Genomic DNA, 19775 nt, shown 5'->3' with positions numbered 1-19775 from the left:
GCATTTAAGGACAGAAAATATGACAACATATCTGTTCTTATGAGCTTAAAGTTTATCACACAATCATATGACTCATAGTAATATTATCTTTATATTAGTGATGCTAATGTTAAGAAATTATCCAATTTCTCACATTTTTAACTTTTAACATTTAGATTACTCGCTTATTGTCTTATTTGCTTTCAAAGTATGTGAGACAAGATTTATTGTTATAATAAATTATTTCATTGTCATTGAAGTTGAGGGGATCTTTTAGACATATAAAGTAATGCTATTATATGTGCAGCATATTTTTAATGTTGCTGAACGTCAGTGTTTCTCTCTACAGCTCTAGAAGGTGCAGTCGAGGCTCTGTCCAGCAGAGGTGCCATTGAGCTGCCTCTCATTCGCCCCCAGCTTACCTTGTTGCAGGATTACAACCAACCACTGGAGCGTTATGATGACTACGAAGATGACGAAGGGGAGCTTAGAGCTGAGAGTAACCTCGCAGAGAAATTTGGTGAGTTTCCACTCAAACCATTAACCACTCATTATCATTAACAGGAGCCTGTATCAGATTACCTGAGTGTGAGTCTCAGGAGGTAAAGCTGTCTGACAGCCTCATTTACTGCAGGCAGAACAGACCACACGGTTGGGGGTTAATTGCTGTGCTTCATGCTCCCAGACTGTTCATACATACTGTAGCACCGCAGCCTCTCTGGCAGGAATGTTGAGCCTCATGTGTTTTGGCAACCGATCATGGCCTGTAACAGGAATTCAAAGGCTCTGTTTTGTGTTGATGGACTCATTTCACAACAGCAGCAATTTAACATTCAAGTTAATTTTACTTAACTGAAAGTGAAGAGTAACGGCTGCACAATAACTCAAACATACTGCACTAATTCATTTAAACAGAGCTTCAACAGTTTATCAGTCCAGTCCTTTTGCACCTACATGTGATTCTTACAAACCTAAGCTCCTTGTAATGTGACTGAAAGCTGTTGCACTCTGTCATGTGTTGACAATGTGTACACATTTCAGAACCACCTGACAAATTAATCTTGTACCTGAAAAATCCAGTAGGAGTCACTCCAGTGTCAGATGTCATGACTGTAAACTTTCCTTGTCACCTGCCTTTCAGCACCAACATGTGTCTTGGTAATTATTTTGCTCTTGTTGTTTCTAGTGTGTTTGGATGACACTTTTGGAAACGACTGCAGTTTGACATGCGACGACTGTTCTAATGGAGGAAAATGCAATCCGTTGAAAAATGGCTGTGATTGCCCCAATGGATGGACGGGCATCATCTGCAACCAGAGTGAGGGCCCTTTATCCACTATGTACACTACGTCTGTACTGTTTCATATCTGTGGACTGTCGGTGTATCAGTGCATGTCGCAGTGATGGATGCTCTTATTTCTCGACCTCACAGCGTGCCCTGAGGCATATTTTGGTAAGAACTGCTCCTTCCCCTGTAAGTGTAAAAATGGTGCCAGCTGTGATCCTGTCAGTGGGAGCTGCCGTTGTCCACCGGGGGTCAGTGGGGATCTGTGCCAGGATGGTGAGATGTCTACCCATGTCCTACAGATCAAAGTTTTTGAAATATTCAGTAAAACATATTCACTCCGGTTTACTGTGAGTGTTTTCCATCTTCAGGCTGCCCTAAGGGCTTCTACGGGAAGCAGTGCAATAAAAAGTGTAACTGTGCCAATAACGGACGCTGCCATCGGACCTACGGAGCCTGTCTGTGTGATCCAGGACTGTACGGACGCTTCTGCCACCTCCGTGAGTCCAGCTGACCACCCATCACCAGCTCTACACCTGACTTTACACTGCACTTAAACTTCCGAGTCAAGATCCAGATTATAAAAATGTTGACTGCCAGACCCACCATTAGTTGCACAATAACCAACGTTAAAACAGCAGTGTGTAATTATTCTTTTAGAGTTAGTCTTTCCTGTCTTATTCCATTTCTTCTGACTTGTTTTTTCCTTCAGCCTGTCCCAAGTGGACATTTGGACCAGGCTGCTCTGAGGAGTGTCAGTGTGTCCAGCAGAACACTCTGGAGTGTCACCGTCGCCATGGTACCTGTGTCTGTAAACCTGGTTACCATGGCGACACTTGCAAAGAAGGTGAGCACACTGTCACACAATGGTGCTCATCAAAAGGGCCTTACAGTACATGGCGGGTGTGTTCCGCTCTACTCAACATCTTATTTGTCATTTAACATCTTATTTCTCACCCTGGTGAGTGGGTGATAAATGCCACTTTGTTCTGCTCCTGCGCTACAGAATGTAACCCAGGTACTTATGGGAGCGGCTGCACCAGGAAGTGCGCCTGTCCTCAAGGAGTGTCATGTGATCATGTGACTGGGGAGTGCCAAAGGAAATGCCCGCCTGGTCATCATGGAGAGAGCTGTGAACAAGGTAGGTGGTCTGAAAAAGAATGTTCTCGAAGCTCATGTGTGCATTTTAGAGCTACAACAAACCATCAGTTAATCAACTTGGTAAATTACTCACCAGCTATTTTAAAAACTGATTAGACTAAATTCTCATAACTTTATTTTCTGGTATCTATACTCGTCTGTGACACCAGACTGAATATCTGTTGATATGTGGTTGTAATTATGACCATTCTATAAACCACACAACTTAACTATTAACTAAAGAAACAACTGAACGATTGATGGATATTGAAAATAATCATTAGGTGCAGTCCTAGTTTCTGGCTCTCATCTACCCTGTGTGTCCTGTGTCAGACTGTCCAGAGGGCAGGTTCGGATCCGGCTGCATCCACCCCTGTAACTGCACTGGAGCCCCGTGTGACAAAGTGACCGGCCAATGCAAATGTCCAGCAGGAACCTCAGGAAAGCATTGTGAGAGCTGTGAGTGCCAACATATACTGAAACAGTTTATGAGCACAGAATTAATCACAGACATTTTTCATAAACACAACTATAATTATGTTTGTCATGAATCCATTCCAGTGTGTCCAGAGGGTTTCTGGGGTTCCGGCTGTACTGAAACCTGCCCGCTCTGTGAGAATGGTGGCGTGTGTGATAAACACAATGGGTCGTGTAACTGCCCTCCAGGGTTTATGGGCAAACTCTGCCAAAACTGTGAGTAGCAGCAGTGGGCATTTTTGGTAGTTTCCATAGCAACATGCATTAAATAGCCAGTTGAGCTGAAATAAAAGCAGTGTGGAATATTGAAATTCTGCGGTGATGCAGTTTGAACATGAAATAAAGTAACATATTAAATGACAGAGGAACATCAGCTAAAATTATTCACTAACCTTAAAACCACCTCAGACCCATTTTGTCTGAAGAGAACAAATATTTCCACTTCATTTCAAAAGCCCCACTTGATGTCCGACGGCAGAGCACCAAACTGTCATGGGAACCTGATGTGCACTTGTGCAATCTGGTGGAGTTTGTTCTGGTAGATTAGTCTTGATGACTTTTTCCTTGTGCAGCATGCCCGAGTGGACGATTCGGTCAAGGATGCCAAATGAAGTGTGTGTGTGAGAACAATGCTCGCTGTGACCCAGTGAGTGGGCGGTGTACCTGTGCTCCTGGCTGGACTGGACACAACTGCAGGAAAGGTACGAGTCCAGAAAAACATCTGCTATCGCTGCAGAGCTGACTGAATATCCGACTCTAGAGAGAAGAGATTTATGTGGGAAACACTGTCTTATATCTGACCTGAGGTGTCTCTGTGCTGTTCCTGCTGCAGCTTGTGATGCAGGGAAGTGGGGAGCAGACTGTGCTGAGAATTGCGACTGCAGAAACGGAGACGGCAGCTGTGATGCCGTGACCGGACAGTGCAACTGTGAGGCTGGTTACACAGGAACACACTGCCATCAGAGTATGTAACTTTATTCTGTTGTGATTTACAGTTACCTAGTGCAAAAACCCTAACCTGAACATGAAAGTCTGAAACATATCACTTCTACTGGTTTTATTAACCCATCTCCATCCACGGCATTTGTCTAAGGACAAGGAGAACTGACAGCATTGAACATTTGTGTTTCCTTAATTGTTTGTGTAAAATAAGTATGTACTGCTTTCAATGCCTTAGCATTATTAGCCATGTACATGTTCCACTAACGTTGTTACTGTACATAGTGTCATACTTGGTGCAAACACCAGATGGCCCCAAAGTAAAAATTTAAAACACATAGTTTAATGTTAGACATAGTGAATTTATCAATTCAGTTAATGTCTGTGTCATTTACTGTCAACCTTCATAAAATAAGACTGACTTATGAACAATGTGATATTATTGTGATGATGTGTCATATTATTCCCCCAGAGTGCCCTGCAGGTATGTTTGGTCTCGGGTGCCGCCATCTGTGTCAATGTGACAACAAGGCATTGTGTGACCATGTGAGTGGAGCTTGTACCTGCCAGGTGGGATGGACCGGCACTTTCTGTGAAAAGCGTAAGAGAGGCTGCTTAACCTTGAAGCTAAATACATCTAACGAACATTAACATATGCACCTTCGTGTGGAGGTAGTAACAGGTAGCATCTGTCTGTCTTAGCGTGTCCTCAGGGTTTCTTTGGGCTGGACTGTCAGGAGAAGTGTCTGTGTCTGAATGGAGGAAGCTGTGATCATGTCAGTGGGGTTTGCTCGTGTCCCGCTGGCTGGATCGGCCCATCCTGCAACCTGAGTGAGTGAGGAGCACGGCATCAGATGTAAAACTGCATGAATGACATACAATTTAATACTATTACCCAGTGTTTTGAAGGAAATTGCTTCATTAAAGGCTTGTATAAGGATAATTGTGTGGCAGCATCAAAGCTTTTGAGAATGTCTCTGTAACGCTGAGTCACAGAGGAACAAAAACACGCTTGGTTTCAGAGTTATTGGGAAAACCCAGCCCAGTCACACATGAGAAAGTAGTGAGTTGATGTTCCCCATGCTGCGGCCTGTATCATTTACCAGGTGCTGGAATCTCCACTTTTGATCGGCGGAGTTCATCAAGAGGTAATGATATTGTTTGTCCCTGTTCTGGCAGTGTGCCCGACTGGTTTCTATGGGGAGGGATGTAACCAAACCTGCACTTGCCGTAACGATGGCATCTGCCACCCGGCCACTGGGCAGTGTGTGTGCACACCAGGCTGGACTGGACCCAACTGCACAGAAGGTGAATGCACACACATCGCAGACCCAAATGACCCTGTATACGATGGCTCAGTAAGGGTCACAGCATGGGTTTGTCTGTGTTTTCTACTAGAATGCCCTGCAGGGTTTTATGGAGCAGACTGTCGACAGCGCTGCTTGTGCCAGAATGGAGCCACCTGTAACAAGACCAGTGGAAAATGTGCATGCGCCAGTGGGTGGACGGGCACCGCCTGTGAACTGGGTAAGAGGCTCCATGTGTGAAAACAATTACTGATCAATTAAATGAAAATGTCATGTTTGACTTGGTACAAACCAAACAAATTACCAGTGGACCAGAGGAAGTCTCTCTATGACCACAGTGGTGGAAAACAGTTTTTGGACGCCCCATGGATTTGTGATAGAAAGAATTAAGAATCACCCTTGAGTCATTGAATTCTCCAAACCCACATGTTTCCTTCTGTACATATTCTGTTCCATTTAGGTCAAAACTGGATGTTTGCGCAGATAATGCCCCTTGAAACACATCCAAGACATGTTGAAACTGTCAAGAAGGTGTTTTATTTCTATTTAACAAAAAAATAGTTTGCATTGGTGTGTGCCTGTCTGATACAGCCACACCTTTTGAAATACAAATAAGATTTTTCTGCAAGTATCTCCTGTTAATATGTGAGAGTGTGTAACATTGTAAGGGTGTCCAATAACATTTTCCCCTGCTGTACTTCCGGCTACTCCCTTTAGGGGTCACCACAGCAAATCACTGGCTTCCATCTGACATGAAGAAGTATTCTGATACTTTAAGTACAAGCAGCACAATGTAGTGAAAGTTCTGAAGGATAAGTACAGGTTTGGTCCCTCTAACAGACAAATGATAATGTTATATTATTAGAGAAGCACCAGTGTACTGCAGCTGCAGATTGAGCTGGTTTAAGACACTTTATCTACAGGGATACCAGATCAGTCTGAGAGACCATCACATCATTAACGAAAGTGGAAAGAACAAAGATGCACTATTTTAATTTTTATCTCTAATCTTTGATTTTTGGTGACATTGTGGAATGTTTGAACACTTACTGAGGTGAAACCATGTGAGAACTTCAGGGCTAACAATCACTATTGGTTGGAGCTGGGGTTTTTTTATTACCTCCGCCAAGGAGGTTATGTTTTTGCCAGGGTTTGTTTGTTTGTTTGTCTGTCTGTTTGTCTGTCCGTTAGTGTGCAACATAACTCAAAAAGTTATGGACAGATTTTGATGAAATTTTCAGGGTTTGTTGGAAATGGGATAAGGAAGAAATGATTAAATTTTGGTGGTGATCGGGGGTGGGGGGGCCCACGGGGGGGCCCATTTCCAACAAACCCTGAAAATTTCATCAAAATCTGTCCATAACTTTTTGAGTTATGTTGCACACTAACGGACAGACAAACAGACAGACAGACAAACAAACAAACAAACAAACCCTGGCAAAAACATAACCTCCTTGGCGTGGGGGGGGGGCCCACAGGGGGGGCCACTGATCAGCCTTGGCGGAGGTCTGCGCTCTCCGAGTGCTTCTAGTTTAAAATGTGGCCCCAACTACACTCTACTTTTGTTTTTCACATCAGAAGAAAAAAGTAGAAAATCACTGGATTTAGCCGTGTAAGTGTGATGTGTTGAATTTAAGAGTATTATATTATCCAAATAAATGTGAAGTAGAAGCATAAAGTCACAAGTAACGTACTTCAGTATTATACTTAGTCACAGTATTTGACTAATTTTTTTTTTTTTTTTTTTTTACACCACTGCAAATCAAAGCAGGGCTCTGGGGAAAAAAAATGCTACAGCAAGTTTTGCCGGGCTAGAAAGCTGGACATGATCAAACCAGCTGCAACAAACACAGTTTACTCAGTTTATTCATCTAAAACTTTTTGGAAATAACACTGAAAGTGAGCATCGGAAAATCTGTCCTGAAGGTGAGAGTGTAAGAGTCAGGGTCTTCAGTAGCACAGCCTAAACCTACATTAATACTGGCCTTGATTGTGATGAATGAGTCCAGTCTAAACTTTAACTGTAAAACCATCAGGGATTTTCATGATGATGTTGGTTACTCGAGACAGAAACGCAGAGGAATAACTTTACCTCAACCTTGAAGTAAACATTTAAAACAGTGGCCTGTGGTTGTTTTACTGTGCTCAGGAAATACATCAGCCTGAGTTTAATTTGCTGCCTTAGCTCATATGTTTTTGCCTAAAGTCTGGCTATTTGCTGCTGGCAGAGTGTTAGCACACCACAGCGGAGTCTGCTCAGTAAAAGTCTCAGTCGACCTCACAGTGACATTCCAGCTGGTTCTCCCTCTGAGCTCCTCATCACATACTATCCTCCCTCTGCGCCTGTTACAACCTTTCTTTGGCCGGACGAGCCAGGTCCAGCCCCCTCCTCGCACTCAGGAAACCTCTAATCCTGACGCTGGAATGTTCTTTAAACTCCGTGGCTGCTACCTTTGACTGCCAGCTCCTAACTCAGTCCAACCATAAATTATTGGACAAAAAAAAAAAAACAACACATTTCAGCCCTGAGCAAAACTGTGACAGTGCAGGTTTTCCTGTCGTTTGCGGTCTCTGTTTTCTGTCCTGTCCGGTCTCACATGTGTGTTTGTGCATGTGCATGCTGCTGTGTGTTTTCACAGAGTGTGTAGCGGGTCGGTTCGGGGCCGACTGCCTGCAGGAGTGTGAATGTGAGAATGGCGGCCAGTGCGACAGGCAGAGCGGACGGTGCAGCTGCAGCGCCGGCTGGATCGGAGACCACTGTGAAAAAGGTGAGCCTCCACCCTATAAACCTGACAGACCCACAGCAGCTTTGACCTCAACAGACCCTCTGGACTGTGTGAAATAGGTGGGCTCCCTGGATGCTCATGAATTCTAACTTCTAATCTGCCCTTTTCTACTCAGCATGTGAACCAGGTCTGTTTGGTTCTGGCTGTGAGGAGAGATGTCGGTGTGTGCACGGGGCGACATGTCACCACGTCACTGGAGAGTGTAACTGTCCACCAGGGTGGAGAGGAAAGCCCTGTGACAAAGGTACACGTCTGCTCACATCCACACTATTGGGCTCTTGCAGCCCCTGGTGGAGGATGTCTGTGTTGTTATGGAAATTACTAGCCTATTACATTGAGCTTATACAGGACCATAAAAATCCAATAAATATAAGTAATCAGATAATTGGGATAATTGGATTTTGCACATTTACATGCACTGCAGAAATAAAAAAAAAACAAAAAAAAAACTGGTTTACATGTTTCAGTTCATTAATTGGATTTCTTACAGAGTGCGTAGGTAGTAATGGTAGACTCCATCACTGGAATTCCACTTTTTTTTTTTTTCCCACATGCACAGATGTAAAAGAACAAAAAATCAGATTAATGGGTATACATGCATGAAGGCATGGGAGTATTGTGGAGAAATCTAGGTGTGTTTATCTAATTTCTCCCAATCAGATAAAGTGTATCACATTATGCTGTTTACACGGTCACTAGAATATTTTGAAAACTATGCTGTCAAACATATATATGTAAGGGCCAGATGAACAATAACTCATTTTATCTTAATAAAGATTAGTTTAGTTTAAGCTGCAGCTATTCTTCCTGAGTCTAACGCCAATTAAAACTTATTCAATATAGCCTATTAGAAAAAAAAAGTGTTACTGTTAACACTTCACTGAAACCATTTTATACATTATAGTTAAACTTCTTATACCTGAACACATGAACTCATGTCAAATAGAGCTGCAGATCATAATAATGTACATCTATACATCCAACAATCCAGTCCAGTGTTCGCAGGCTGCACTGTCATCAAATTCCCAATTTTGCTGAGGCTGAACACGGTTGGAAACATCGGATACAATTAAAGCACACATGACAACAAATATACAACATAGTTATACACAATTGAATCATTATGACATATTTTAATGCGGGAATGTGACATATTACAGCTAATATTTAATTTATTGCGTATGTTTGTGTCCTCAAAGTAGCATTCCTCGTCTGTTGCTCACTTAGTTTGACCTTCTCTGATTTAAAGGTCAAAGTATGGATGGTTTTATATTTCTGATAAAATGTACAGCTCAAACCTGTTCAGTCAGTTTATCATCAGATTATTAAGACGCTTCACAGTGAAATGTTCAACAGCTGTGACTTAGAACTCCTCACTTACTGTCCTGGGACACATTTACTGAGGCTTGTGTTGACACCCCCCCCCCCCCCACACACACACACACACAATGCTTTTATAAAGCAGAAAACAAAGTGATGACACACCGGAGCAGATTGTATAATACCTATGAGGAGGACACTTTGGACAGTTGGCGTTTTCATCTCACGCCAACGCTCATTAGAGACCATGACACACACACACACACACACACACACACACACATACACACCCCGCTCATTTAACATTAGTTTAAAACACAGTTAAAAGAGAAATAAATATGTCCCACTCAGATACCCTGAAGTGTTGTTCATGTTTTTATGCGGAATTGTAAAGTACTTTATGTTGTATGTATAGTAATGATTCTGTTTTATTATATTTTAAGTTTTCTTACTCCTTATGTGTGATGTCTCAGGTAATGAGTGAATGAGAAGAGACTCAACAGACAGAAAGAAAAGGCTGTTGGTTGGTGAATTAGTACAGGGCAGAGTGCAGGGCTGTCAAACTCATTCTAGTTCAGGTGTCACATAACAGCCCAATAAGATCTCAAGTGGGCGTAACCAGTGAAATAATAACGTGATAACCTATAAATAACAACAGCAAATCTTTCTTTTAGTTCAAAATCGTTAATTAAATTATGAAAATGTTAACATTTACAAAATATCTTTACAAGAGAAAATTTTTAAAGAAAAATAAGTGCAATTTTAACAATATTTTCATTTATACATGTGCATTACAAATCACACTGGATCAACAAAAGTACAAAACATTTAGTAACAGGTTAAAATGTTTGAGTTTGGCACTAACATGAGTTTAACCCTTGACTTTCAGTGTAATTTTTGCAGTTTACTAATTCATCCCACGGGCCAGACTGGAAGCTTTGGTGAGCCGGTTTTGGCCCATGGGATCTGTTTGACACCCCTGACATTGCGTCTATACATAGACTTGAATATGTCTTTGTTGCTCTAAACATGGGGGGTTTTGCTTTCATTTCCTGTCAGCGTGTTTGCCGGGTACCTATGGGAAGGGCTGCGCTCAGCGCTGCAGCTGCGCTCAGGGCACGTCCTGCCACCACATCTCAGGGGAATGTGGATGTCCTCCTGGATTCACTGGAAACGGCTGTGAACAGAGTGAGTGAAACCCCTCAGATCACTTCATTATGCACAGTAGATCCTTCTACAATAAAACACAGAGGTTCATTTTACAATCAAGCTCTGAAAGCTTCACTGATTTCTTCACAAATACAATCCAAAGTCATTTCATAGATTCATTCAAAGACAGCAGAGTCACCAGGAGCCCTGTCAACAATAGCTGTAAAATATCCCACTGTAGAACTGTAAAGGGCAGATGCATCTGGACCACGATGCCAAATGAAATAAAACCGATAACAAACGTAAAAAATTCACAGCAAAGTTTAACAAATGGCTGAAAACAAGAACGTACCTACTTCTAAAATGTATGATGTTTGGTGAGGTTTTTTTTTTTTTTTATCCTTGAGTGTGTGAATGTATGATTGTGAATATTCCTTTATACTGTTTGTTTATACAGTTTTTCTATTATTGTTGTTTATATTGTTAATTTATTTCCCTGTTGAAAAGCCCAACCACTGATGGGAGTTGTAAACTAGCTGAATGTTAGACACTCTTTGTGCAGAACATCAGATGTTCTACAGTCGCAGAAAAAATTATTAGACCATCAAAAGTCATCAAAAACAATGGTTATACAATCAAGTACTAACTCCTGTGTGTATCATGTGACTAAAACAGACAGAAAAGAAAACATGGAATGCCTAAAAGCACTGTTTTTGTCAGTACAATGCCATAGCTATTGATGTAAGACCTGAAGTGATTTTGGTTATTATCAAGAAAACCATGGAAAATGGCTGGATATCAGCTCTGAAATTAACCCTTTCATGCACGAATTATGAGAACCTTAATCAAAATTTTTTCCTGAGTGTTTTTATTCCCCTTTAGGCATGAAAAAAAAAAAACCAATGCGATTAAAAATTTTCTTCTGAAAAATAAATAATAATAATTTAAAAAAAAAACAATAATAATTTAAAAAAAATGTTAAAAATACATTTAAAAAAAATAATAATGAAAAAGAAAAATTGTCATGAACCTATTTTTCATGAATTTGCAAAAATGTCCACTCAGCTGGACACCACACGTTTAATTTTTGACACACAGAAATATGTATTTACTGATAAATTGTGTGAAAACTATGGGGAGGGCTTGTGATTCTGGGGCTTTATGCTCAGGAGAGATTTACATAATGTTACCAATTCATGCCAGAAAAGACATGTAGTGTCTTAAAACTTTAATAAAGATATGTGTAAAAAACAACAACAACAGCGAAAAGAACAACAAAATACATGAATATACAAGAGAACAGCTGTAGAATAGCTGTCCACTGTAGTGGCCAGTGTGCATGAAAGGGTCAAACTATTATGAGCTATTTTTGTTGTTATCATTATATTTGTCCAAACAAATGTACCTTTAGTTGTACCAGACATTAAAATGAACAAGAAATTGAAGAAAACAAGGGGTGGTCTAATCATTTTTTCTGCGACCATATATGTCTGCTGTGTTTCTCTGCATTGTCCATGATAGATAGATAGATAGATAGATAGATAGATAGATAGATAGATAGATAGATAGATAGATATGTCTGACACTGTCCATGTTGGTGCCTCCATCAGCTTGTCTCCCAGGAACCTTTGGGCAGAACTGTAACCAGGTCTGTCAGTGTTCTGAGACGAACCAGCTCTGCCACCCGGTGTCCGGATCGTGTTACTGTGCCCCAGGTTTCCAAGGCCCCAAATGTGACCAAAGTATGTACAACATCATCAGTCCTACACATATCAGGAGAATGTACATTAAACACTAATTCTAAACTGTTGATTGTTTTCAGTCTGTGGGCAGGGTCGATACGGACCTGACTGTGAACGGGAGTGTCAGTGTGAAAACGGAGGCAAATGCATCCCTTCCACCGGCGCCTGTGAATGTCCGGCAGGCTTTATAGGAGCACACTGTAACATAAGTAAGTCCGTGTGAAACTGTGACAGTGAATTATTAAATGAGTGTCGCAGTGTGGGATGACAGCTGTTGGGTCTGTCTCCATGGTAACAGCCTGTCCAGTGGGACGTTACGGAGTGGACTGTGCTCAGGTGGCGCTGTGCAGAGACGGAGCCCAGAACGACGCAGTGACCGGCCGCTGTGTGTGCGTGGCCGGGCGGAGAGGACAGGACTGTGCCCACGGTGGGTCACAGACACAGTTTGAGTTTTGGTCTGGTTTATTTTTGGTTTTCAGTCTTTAAGTCTGTCCCCCCTGACTGCCATGAGTTCATGAATCATCTCCGACATGATCTGTAAACAGGTCTGCCATTAGATTGATTATGAAAGACAGGTCATTTTCCCAACTATGCAAGTCATTTTTCCAACTACAAAAAGAAAAGTCAAACTGGTCAAAGAGGAAAACAGACATTTGGAAAGAACAGATAAAGGTTTTATGTTGAGACAACTTAGAAAATTAACATAAAGACAGAACGGACTGTTATGAAGATGATGTTTAGCTTTTTGTTGGGTCATCTCCATTTTATTTGTAAATATGACTAAAGTATAGAAAAATGTCTCAATTCAAAGATGCATTAGGATCCAATCATGAGGTCAGAAAATACAGAACTGGAAAATAAAAGTTTTTGAACACCCTAAAAATTTTACTCTAATATTAATCAGGTAGAATTTGCTTAGAGGTCTTATTTATGTCTTTGTGCATAAGAAATCCATATAAGTGAATCCTGAAAGGAACTTTGTGTTGGTAAATGCAAGTTACACAAATTTACAGGATTTCAGTTCTGTTGCAACATGTTGATTGTCATATGAACTATGTTTTCAGGTTAAAAATGTCCAATTTCGTCACAATTAATGCTATATTTTCATGTCACAAATGGCCAAGTTATATTTTAACTGAATTTACCTGAAAAACAAATATTCTGTTCTTTTAGATTCCCCAGTTTTTCTTACAAGATTATATACTACATATCACATGTTTTATTTTTACAGGTTGCAATATGGAGTATGGTGCTGATCCATCCTGCTTATGTTACGCCAATACATACGTTAAGAATGTCACACATCACTTTTTATATCAACAGTTTTCTAATATAAGCATTTTTATTTAAAAAAATAACAATTCTATATTGTTATTTACTCTTTAGTATGATGATAAACTATACAGTAAATAATTCTGATACTAGTTTTTGCACAGGGATCATTCGTGGAAACGGTGACATGGCTGCCGAGCATCAGTATGATGGGATCCGTAACAACCATGTCACATCCACCCACTGCCACATTTTGTTTTTGTGTCAGCTGTTATTGTTTTAGATCCACAATACTAACATTTATGAATAAGAGGAGAATTAGCAATAGTAAGTATATAAGTTTATTACTAATAAAGTACTGGTACTGACCAGAGCATCATGGGTAATGTCACGTCCGTCCACCAGCAAAAGTTTTCACATACATGTGCTATTCAAAATCCAATATTTCTGAAAATATAGCTTCCACTGTCAAATAATATCAATAGTCTGTGCACAAATGTATTAGCATTATTTCAACACAGTTCTATGCATTTCTTACAACTTTTTTTTGACAAAAACGGCCACTCATTTGACCCCCTAAGTAAATTTTAGCCATAATATGAAATATGTGTGGAAAATTTGCATGTGTTTCAAAAGGTGTGGTCACATCAGACAGACACAATCAAATGCAGTTTTTCGGTTAATTGTTAACAGGAAAAAAGAAGAGCTAAAGTCTTGACAGTTTCAACATGTCATGTCCTGGGTATGTTTCATTATCTTGCTGAAACATCCAGTTTTGACCTCGATGGAACTGAGCATGTGCAGAAGGGAGCATGTGGATTTGGAGAATGGAACGATACTTGTTAGAGTTCAATGACTTAAGAGTGATTCTTTATGTAATACATGATAAATGCATGTTGTTTAAAAAGTTTTCTTCACCACTTTAGTCACATGTTTACATCTATTCCAGTGCAGGAGGATTTATGGGATTATCATAGGATTTCTAGGTTGGTTTGTGTCATATTTATGTACTGATGTGACCCCACTCAGATGCTGTTATTGAAAACACACAGTTGTTAACAGAACAGACTGTTGTCGTCACTTTGAATAGAAGCTCTGATCGGATTCGTGCGTTTAATCGTTAAAAGGTGAATCATAGTTGAGTGAACTGTGAGGCCTGGTAATGTTCACGCCTCTGTTTTTTACCACAGTGGATGTTTCTGTGGTTGACGGTCTATCACTGACGCCTCACTTCCTCAGATAAGTCGACAGCGTGTCTGGACACAGTGTTAACAAACGGCTTCTTTTTTAACTGTTGTTTGTCAAGTACTACTGTACAGTTCCATCCATGATTATCACTCACAGATAAATGTCTGTTCCTGAAGCCGTGATGTTCAGATTAGGCCTTTTATGCACACAAAGTCCTGCATTAATTCCTTTAATCTTTTAATTCTGCGCTGCACCCTAGAGGAGGAATATACCAATCCTTTCCTATCTGTCACTGATGAATATATATATATATTTTTACAATTGATGATCCTCAACCCATCTCAGCTCCTGAAGGATCTAAACTATTCAGGTGCTAAATTCTGTTGGAATACGTTGCAGATCTTCATGTCAACAGTGAATGAACAGTAGTGGAAAAAAGTATTTGGGCACCCCATGTATTTGATTCACGATTCAAAGCGTTTATTGTCATATGCACAGTGAGGACACATGTTCCCTGTACAGTGAAGGTCTTGCTTAACTGTCCATACAATGTCAAATATATAAAAAAAGTATGAATAGATAAAAAGATTACAAAAAAATAGAATGAGATAGATAATACACAGTGCAAATGCAAATAAGATAAGATATTCCTTTTTTAGTCCCAAATTCACAGCAGCAAGAGTGGAGTACAACAAAGCACACAAGAGTAAGAACAGCATTCAGCCAGTACAATGAACAGACACATGACAGGAAATACAGAAATGCACAAATAAAAAAAACAAACAAACCTGTAAATACTATCTACTGCTGCTGTGTACATGTTGAACACACCACAGGCTGGACAGGGGAGACACTTACATGTACACTTACAGGGTGGGGAAGCAAAATTTACAATATTTTGAGGCAGGGATTGAAAGACCAATTAGTTTATTGAAAGTCATGAGAATTTATTTGCCACAAGAAAATTTACATAATAGAAAATGTTTTTATTCTATGTGTCCTCCTTCTTTCTCAATAACTGCCTTCACACACTTCCTGAAACATGCGCAAGTGTTCCTCAAATATTCGGGTGACAACTTCTCCCATTCTTCTTTAATAGTATCTTCCAGACTTTCTCGAAATAGTTTTGCTCATAGTCATTCTCTTCTTTCCATTATAAACAGTCTTTATGGACACTCCAACTATTTTTGAAATCTCCTTTGGTGTGACGAGTGCATTCAGCAAATCACACACTCTTTGACGTTTGCTTTCCTGATTACTCATATGGGTAAAAGTTTCTGAAAAGGTATGGATAATAGTGTTAGGTATGATTATGACATCAATATATGTTTGGTTTCAAAACAATTGACGTAGTGCCTGCTGAGAAAAAACAACTAAATGTTCATTGTAAATTTTGCTTCCCCACCCTGTATATACACATATTTACACACACAAACACATATATAGACATGTGTACAGATCACATACATGAGCATGGTGTGATTCTGTCTGTGCAGGTGAAAATGTTCAGTATTAGTGATGTGTTTGCGTTAAGAATCCATCTTAAGTCATTGAATGCTGCAAAATATTGTTCCATTCTCCAAACCCACATGCTGCATGTGCTCTGTTCCATCAAGGTCAGAACTGGATGGTTCGTCAAGATAATGAAACGCGTTCAGAAAATGATATGTTGAAACTGTCAAGAATCTAGTTTTGTTATTTTTTTTTCAAACAAAAAATCATTTGCATTTGTTTGTGTCTGTCTGGTGCAGCCATAACTCCATCTCATTTCCATAAATATTTCATGATAATATTTGAGATTGTGTATTATTTTAAGTGTGCAAAAGCTTATTTCCACTACTGTATATTTACAAATAAACACTGTTGAAAATGGACCAGATTAAATATCCTCCTACTGTTGACACATGTAGTCCTCACACACACAGTGGGGCTGTGCCTGGTCTGATGAACCTCCTTCTGAAACAGTGGATTCATTTGTCCGTTTGGGTTAGTGTTACTGTTGCAGGCTGTGTGTTAATGTGAGTGTGTGTTGTGCTTCAGGCTGCCCTCCAGGCTGGTTCGGACCAGACTGCGCCCGACGCTGTGGCTGCACTAACGCTGGACTCTGTGACTCTGTGAGCGGAAACTGTACCTGTGGTCTGGGCTGGACCGGACCCCGCTGTGACCGAGGTGACAACATTCACACCGCCTCATTTCATACCACAGTCGACTCTGAGACGAGTCTTTTTTTTTTTCCTGCTCATTATCACATTCATGATCTGCCACTGTGTGCAAACTCTAAACATAGAGACGAGTGTAAATGATGTGAGACGGATGTGCTTCACCTGATCCTCTCCGCTTTGTTCATCTGTGTCTCAGAATGTCCTTCAGGCACATTCGGTGCCAACTGCCAGTTGAAATGTAACTGTCAAAATAACGGCACATGTGACAGAGTGACGGGGATGTGTCAGTGTGGTCCAGGCTACTACGGACATGTGTGTGAACACGGTGAGAGCGCGCGCGCACACACACACACACACACACACCGCAAATGTCCAAGTCAACAATAATACGTAATCAACTGCTGTGACTCAGAATACTTTGTTAATCCCAGGAGGAAATGATTGAAGAGTATAAAACCGATCTAAAGCTGGACTAGTCATTGTTTACCTTTAATATATAGAGGAGTGTGTGACTTTAAAGAGCAGCAGCACAGGTTTGGATCCAGATCAGACCTCCTTCAGGTTATCCAGTCTGTCTACACTAGAAACAACCAAAAATAATGCAGACAGTGTCAAAAACATAGGCTTTAAACGTCCATATTTGATTTCCTGAACAGACTTTTAATATTAATTTAAAATGTTAGGTTTATTTCTCTTTTGCAAAAATCATTGATTCAACAAAAGTTCAACTTCTTAATCCTCTGACACCATTTACAAAAATACAACACTTACTTTAGTGCCAAAATGGCCCCAAATGGTGTCAGAGGGTTAAAAATGTAAAAAAAAAAAAAAAAAAAAAAACTGTTCAGAGAACGCAAACCTTCGATCGACTATTTCTTTTTAAATTAAACAGTTTCAAGGTTGTTCCATACAGTAGAAAAAGTTGAAGCTTGGTACCAGTCATGTGTATGTCAAATTATATTAAATTCCAATCAATATTTGTTGAATTATAATGAAAAATGTGTGGTAAATGGGATTTTCAACGTTAAATTGAAATGTCCACAGAGTCCACATTCCACAGTGAATGTGGACAATTTTGTGCCAGATGCAAGATATTGTTCTAAGCTACAGGTGTATCAAATTGGAGGCTAATCGGAGTCGTTTTGAATTTTTTATGAATTTTCGAAAATTGCTCAACGATGAGAGATAGGAAAATTAGACATTTTGTGACCTTGCTGTGACCTTGAACTTTGGCCTATTTGGCCCAAAATTTAATGGGTTGGTCCCAGGGCCTAGGCCTATCTGTGGGTAAAATTTAGTACAGATGGTTGTAATAGTTTTCCCGTAAAGTTGCTAATGAACGAACAAACATGTAAACAAATACACAAAGCAAAGTGATCACAGTACCTCCTGGCGGAGGTAAAAAATCTGAGCTGAAATAAAATCTTAAATCGTTCCATACAATTTCACTGTAACATCATAGATACATGGGGTATGAAGTTAACATTACTGTTAGAAAGTTGCATTAACATCACTGATGATGTTTTATTGGGGAAAAAACTTAACTGATTATGTTGCAAAAAAGTCAACCGTTGTGATCCACCATCTGATGTCGCTACAGCCTTCGTGTGTGAAGGATAAAACGTCTCACATGATGTACAGTGGAAGACATGTTGTCCTCTCCATGCACATAACGCAGATATTAAGTACATGTATTTAAACTCAAGGCTTCAGGTCACGTGTATTTTGGACATGATACACATTTTACACGTGACCCGAGGCCTCGAGTTTAATCCAACAGAAACAATGGTCTGAACATGAAAGTCTTTCATTGTGTTGAAGTCTTTTACTTTTGTCTAATTACTAATTACTCCAGTCCCTGCTGAAAGCCCTGCACATTAATAGTCAATATATTTAATGGATTTGACATAATTGCTGCTTCCAGTCTTGATGATTTGGGGACTTTGGGCTTTCATTGATTACATTTGGGTGACTTGTCTCCGTCGTCCTCAGCGTGTCCTCCCGGTCTCCACGGTCCACTGTGTCAGCTTCAGTGCGACTGTATGAACGGAGCCTCCTGTCACCCAGTGTCGGGTCAGTGCATCTGTCCTCCAGGTTACCACGGCGCCCGCTGTCACCGAGGTCAGGCATCACCAGCAACCACACCACATCAGGATTACTGAGTCTGTAGGGTCTGATTAAGCCAGTCCAGTCTGTGTGAAACCCCTTCTGTTGTTGCCTCTTTTCCCAGTGTGTGAACAGGGTACGTACGGTCAGAGCTGTGCCAGGGTGTGTGACTGCGAAGGGAACAGTCCCTGTGATCCGGTCACAGGAAAATGTCTCTGCTCGTCAGGAAAGACTGGACCCAGATGTGACATCGGTAATACACATCAAAGCTGAACCGCCTGCCTTTGTATTTACATCTGCCTGTGACAGGAGGTTACTGTTGAAATGTAAGGGGGGGTACAGATGAGAACTTAACTGGTTAAAATGGGAAAAAAAAACATATATGCGTACATTTTAAAAAATACATTAGAGAAGAAGCAACTTTTGATGTGATTTGATTAGTTTTAAACTGGACCATGAACATACATTTAAACCTCATATCGTTCAACACTGATCACTAAAACAATGATTAGAAAATAAGGTAACCATCAAAATAAATCATAAATAAGTTCTAGATATGATGTTTTACCTGGTGGGGGGTGTCAGACTCATTTTAGTTCAGGGCCCACATACAGCCCAATATGATCTCAGGTGGATCAGACCAGTAGATATAACCTGTAAATAGAGACAAGTCCAAATCCTTTCACAAAAAAATGTGATTAAACTTAACCATGAACCTGGAATTTCTTCAGAAAAATGTCTATCATATAAAAATGTGTTATTATGTATAAACTTATCATATATACATGTGCATTACAGATCACAGTGGATCTACAAAGGCACAAAACATTTAGTAACTGACATAATATCTGTTAATTTTTGGAGTTGTCATTATCTCTAGATTATTATTCTATTATTTTACTGGTCTGACCCACTTTAGGTCA

At 40.2% G+C, this 19775-nt stretch overlaps 1 protein-coding gene across 2 annotated transcripts in view; it reads left to right on the top strand.

Moving 5' to 3' along the window:
* The window catches only part of megf6b (multiple EGF-like-domains 6b), a 63796-nt gene that overhangs the window by 41722 nt on the left and 2299 nt on the right, over positions 1–19775 (top strand). For both annotated transcript variants that reach the window (XM_030133920.1, XM_030133921.1), the window contains 24 exons: positions 329–499; positions 1166–1297; positions 1412–1540; positions 1636–1764; positions 1977–2111; positions 2271–2405; positions 2738–2863; positions 2966–3097; positions 3454–3582; positions 3714–3845; positions 4293–4421; positions 4523–4651; positions 5000–5128; positions 5219–5347; positions 7767–7895; positions 8029–8157; positions 10293–10421; positions 11993–12124; positions 12205–12333; positions 12423–12551; positions 16625–16753; positions 16943–17071; positions 18739–18867; positions 18977–19105. In XM_030133920.1, coding sequence (XP_029989780.1) covers positions 329–499; positions 1166–1297; positions 1412–1540; positions 1636–1764; positions 1977–2111; positions 2271–2405; positions 2738–2863; positions 2966–3097; positions 3454–3582; positions 3714–3845; positions 4293–4421; positions 4523–4651; positions 5000–5128; positions 5219–5347; positions 7767–7895; positions 8029–8157; positions 10293–10421; positions 11993–12124; positions 12205–12333; positions 12423–12551; positions 16625–16753; positions 16943–17071; positions 18739–18867; positions 18977–19105 — 3159 coding nt within the window. The remainder of the gene's footprint in view (positions 1–328; positions 500–1165; positions 1298–1411; positions 1541–1635; positions 1765–1976; positions 2112–2270; positions 2406–2737; positions 2864–2965; positions 3098–3453; positions 3583–3713; positions 3846–4292; positions 4422–4522; positions 4652–4999; positions 5129–5218; positions 5348–7766; positions 7896–8028; positions 8158–10292; positions 10422–11992; positions 12125–12204; positions 12334–12422; positions 12552–16624; positions 16754–16942; positions 17072–18738; positions 18868–18976; positions 19106–19775) is intronic.

The sequence above is a fragment of the Sphaeramia orbicularis genome, chromosome 5 (assembly GCF_902148855.1).
Source record: "Sphaeramia orbicularis chromosome 5, fSphaOr1.1, whole genome shotgun sequence".
NCBI classification, from domain to species: domain Eukaryota; kingdom Metazoa; phylum Chordata; class Actinopteri; order Kurtiformes; family Apogonidae; genus Sphaeramia; species Sphaeramia orbicularis.
This window is presented reverse-complemented; position numbering and strand designations above follow the sequence as displayed.